We start from the raw sequence: 1,598 nt of genomic DNA on the forward strand, positions 1-1,598 counted from the left end.
TATTTATGGTCTCCGCTTGTTTCCCACTAACATTATAAATATTTCTTTATAATATATGTTGTGGTTTCATATTTTTTCGACTAATTTTCTTTTTATATTTTTTTAGTGTTTATGGTTTCTACTTTTCTTCCATCAAATTTTATTCGATAAAATAATATACTCACTATCTAAAAGATTCGATTTTTTTTAATTCATGTGAATATTTCTTGTGAGAACTTCATTAAGGAAGTGAAAGAGTAGCTAATAAAATCCTGACAATTTTTTCTATTAAAATATACAAAATTAGTTTTCTTATTATATTGAGCCAAAAAAACTTTTCAAGTCTTGATTTGGAATATTGAAAAAACTGTAGCATATAAGTTAAAAATATGGATGTAGAACCATATTGCAAAAATGTTGTTTTAGTCATGGTTGCGGAAACAAACTCGGAAATGTGGTTCTAAATATCGATTTAAACCATAAAATTTCGCTAGAAACGGTCTAAAACTTGATTTTTTACCCCTTTATGATGCAGGTAATACCAGTTCTGTAAATTTGAAAGTCTCTACAATACTATTGTTACGATATAATGCGGCCTTTGTTTTTGCACTATGCGTAGAACTTAAAATTTCACTATATTTTTTAATGGATCCAGGGTCTAAATCGCGCATATAATGAATTTCAAGAGCCAATGGCGCATATAGTGAAATCCAAAAGCAATGGTGGATAAGACAAAGCGAAGGGAAGAACCGAAAAATATGTTAAAAGCTGGCGCTTATATGAAGTTTACTTGAGTTTTTCGATTATGATATATTTGCACTGCTTAGAATTTACAACTTACAAGTTGTATATCTCTAAAGTCTGAAAATATCTAGCAAACTATGTATACTTAGAAAAAGATGTCAAAACTGGGGATAAGAGTTCTTCTCTGTATCCTTCATGCTTTTATGTGAATTCAATTGACTTGTGATACGAATGAAGGCTTCCTCATTGCAAGGAATCGTCAATCCGCCCATTGGATGATGGTAACCGAACTCTTCTTCAGAATGTTTGAGCAAATCTTGAAATGAAGGATGATTAAGATAATTTAGTGGAACCACATATCTCTTCATTTCAGCTTCTCCCACATAAACTGCAACATGCCCTTTTGGAACCCCTTTCTGATTTTTGGCTAAAAGAAAATGAAATTTGAAAATTTGACCTGCATTAGAAAAGTGAGAAGGCAACCGTGTTCTCATCATGGTGAATAATAAGAGTGAGATAGATTGACCTAGAGTTAGAGATGGGAGTTTTTAGTTTTGGCAGAAGGTTCTGATAGAAGGCTGGAGCTTTATAAAGAGAGAGAGAGAGAGAGAGATGAGGGTTTTGTTAGAAGGCTTTGATCATGAGTTGTGTTGCATGTTTAAGCTAGTTTCCTTTTTATATAAGGATGAAAATTTTAAATTTACGGTTTTGGTTCTTCTGAATTTCAGGCAATTTGGTATTAAGTAAAGGGCCCACTTCATTAAGGTTCACATGGCTTACCTTTGGTTACTTCACCAGCTCTCTCTCTGTCACACACGCTATTTTTTTAGCTTGATAATAATTGCTTTACCTACCTCTTCGGGAAGTGATCAAGC

At 32.7% G+C, this 1,598-nt stretch overlaps 1 protein-coding gene across 1 annotated transcript; it reads right to left on the reverse strand.

Annotated features, from left to right (window-relative positions):
- Positions 1-322: 322 nt before the first annotated feature.
- Positions 323-1,361, reverse strand: LOC130824517 (auxin-induced protein X15-like). The gene has a single exon (XM_057689560.1). The coding sequence runs from the start codon at positions 1,218-1,220 to the stop codon at positions 882-884; it is 339 nt and encodes a 112-aa protein (XP_057545543.1). The 5' UTR covers positions 1,221-1,361; the 3' UTR covers positions 323-881.
- Between the last annotated feature and the right edge of the window lie 237 nt (positions 1,362-1,598).

This window comes from Amaranthus tricolor, chromosome 1 (genome assembly GCF_026212465.1).
Source record: "Amaranthus tricolor cultivar Red isolate AtriRed21 chromosome 1, ASM2621246v1, whole genome shotgun sequence".
Taxonomy (NCBI): domain Eukaryota; kingdom Viridiplantae; phylum Streptophyta; class Magnoliopsida; order Caryophyllales; family Amaranthaceae; genus Amaranthus; species Amaranthus tricolor.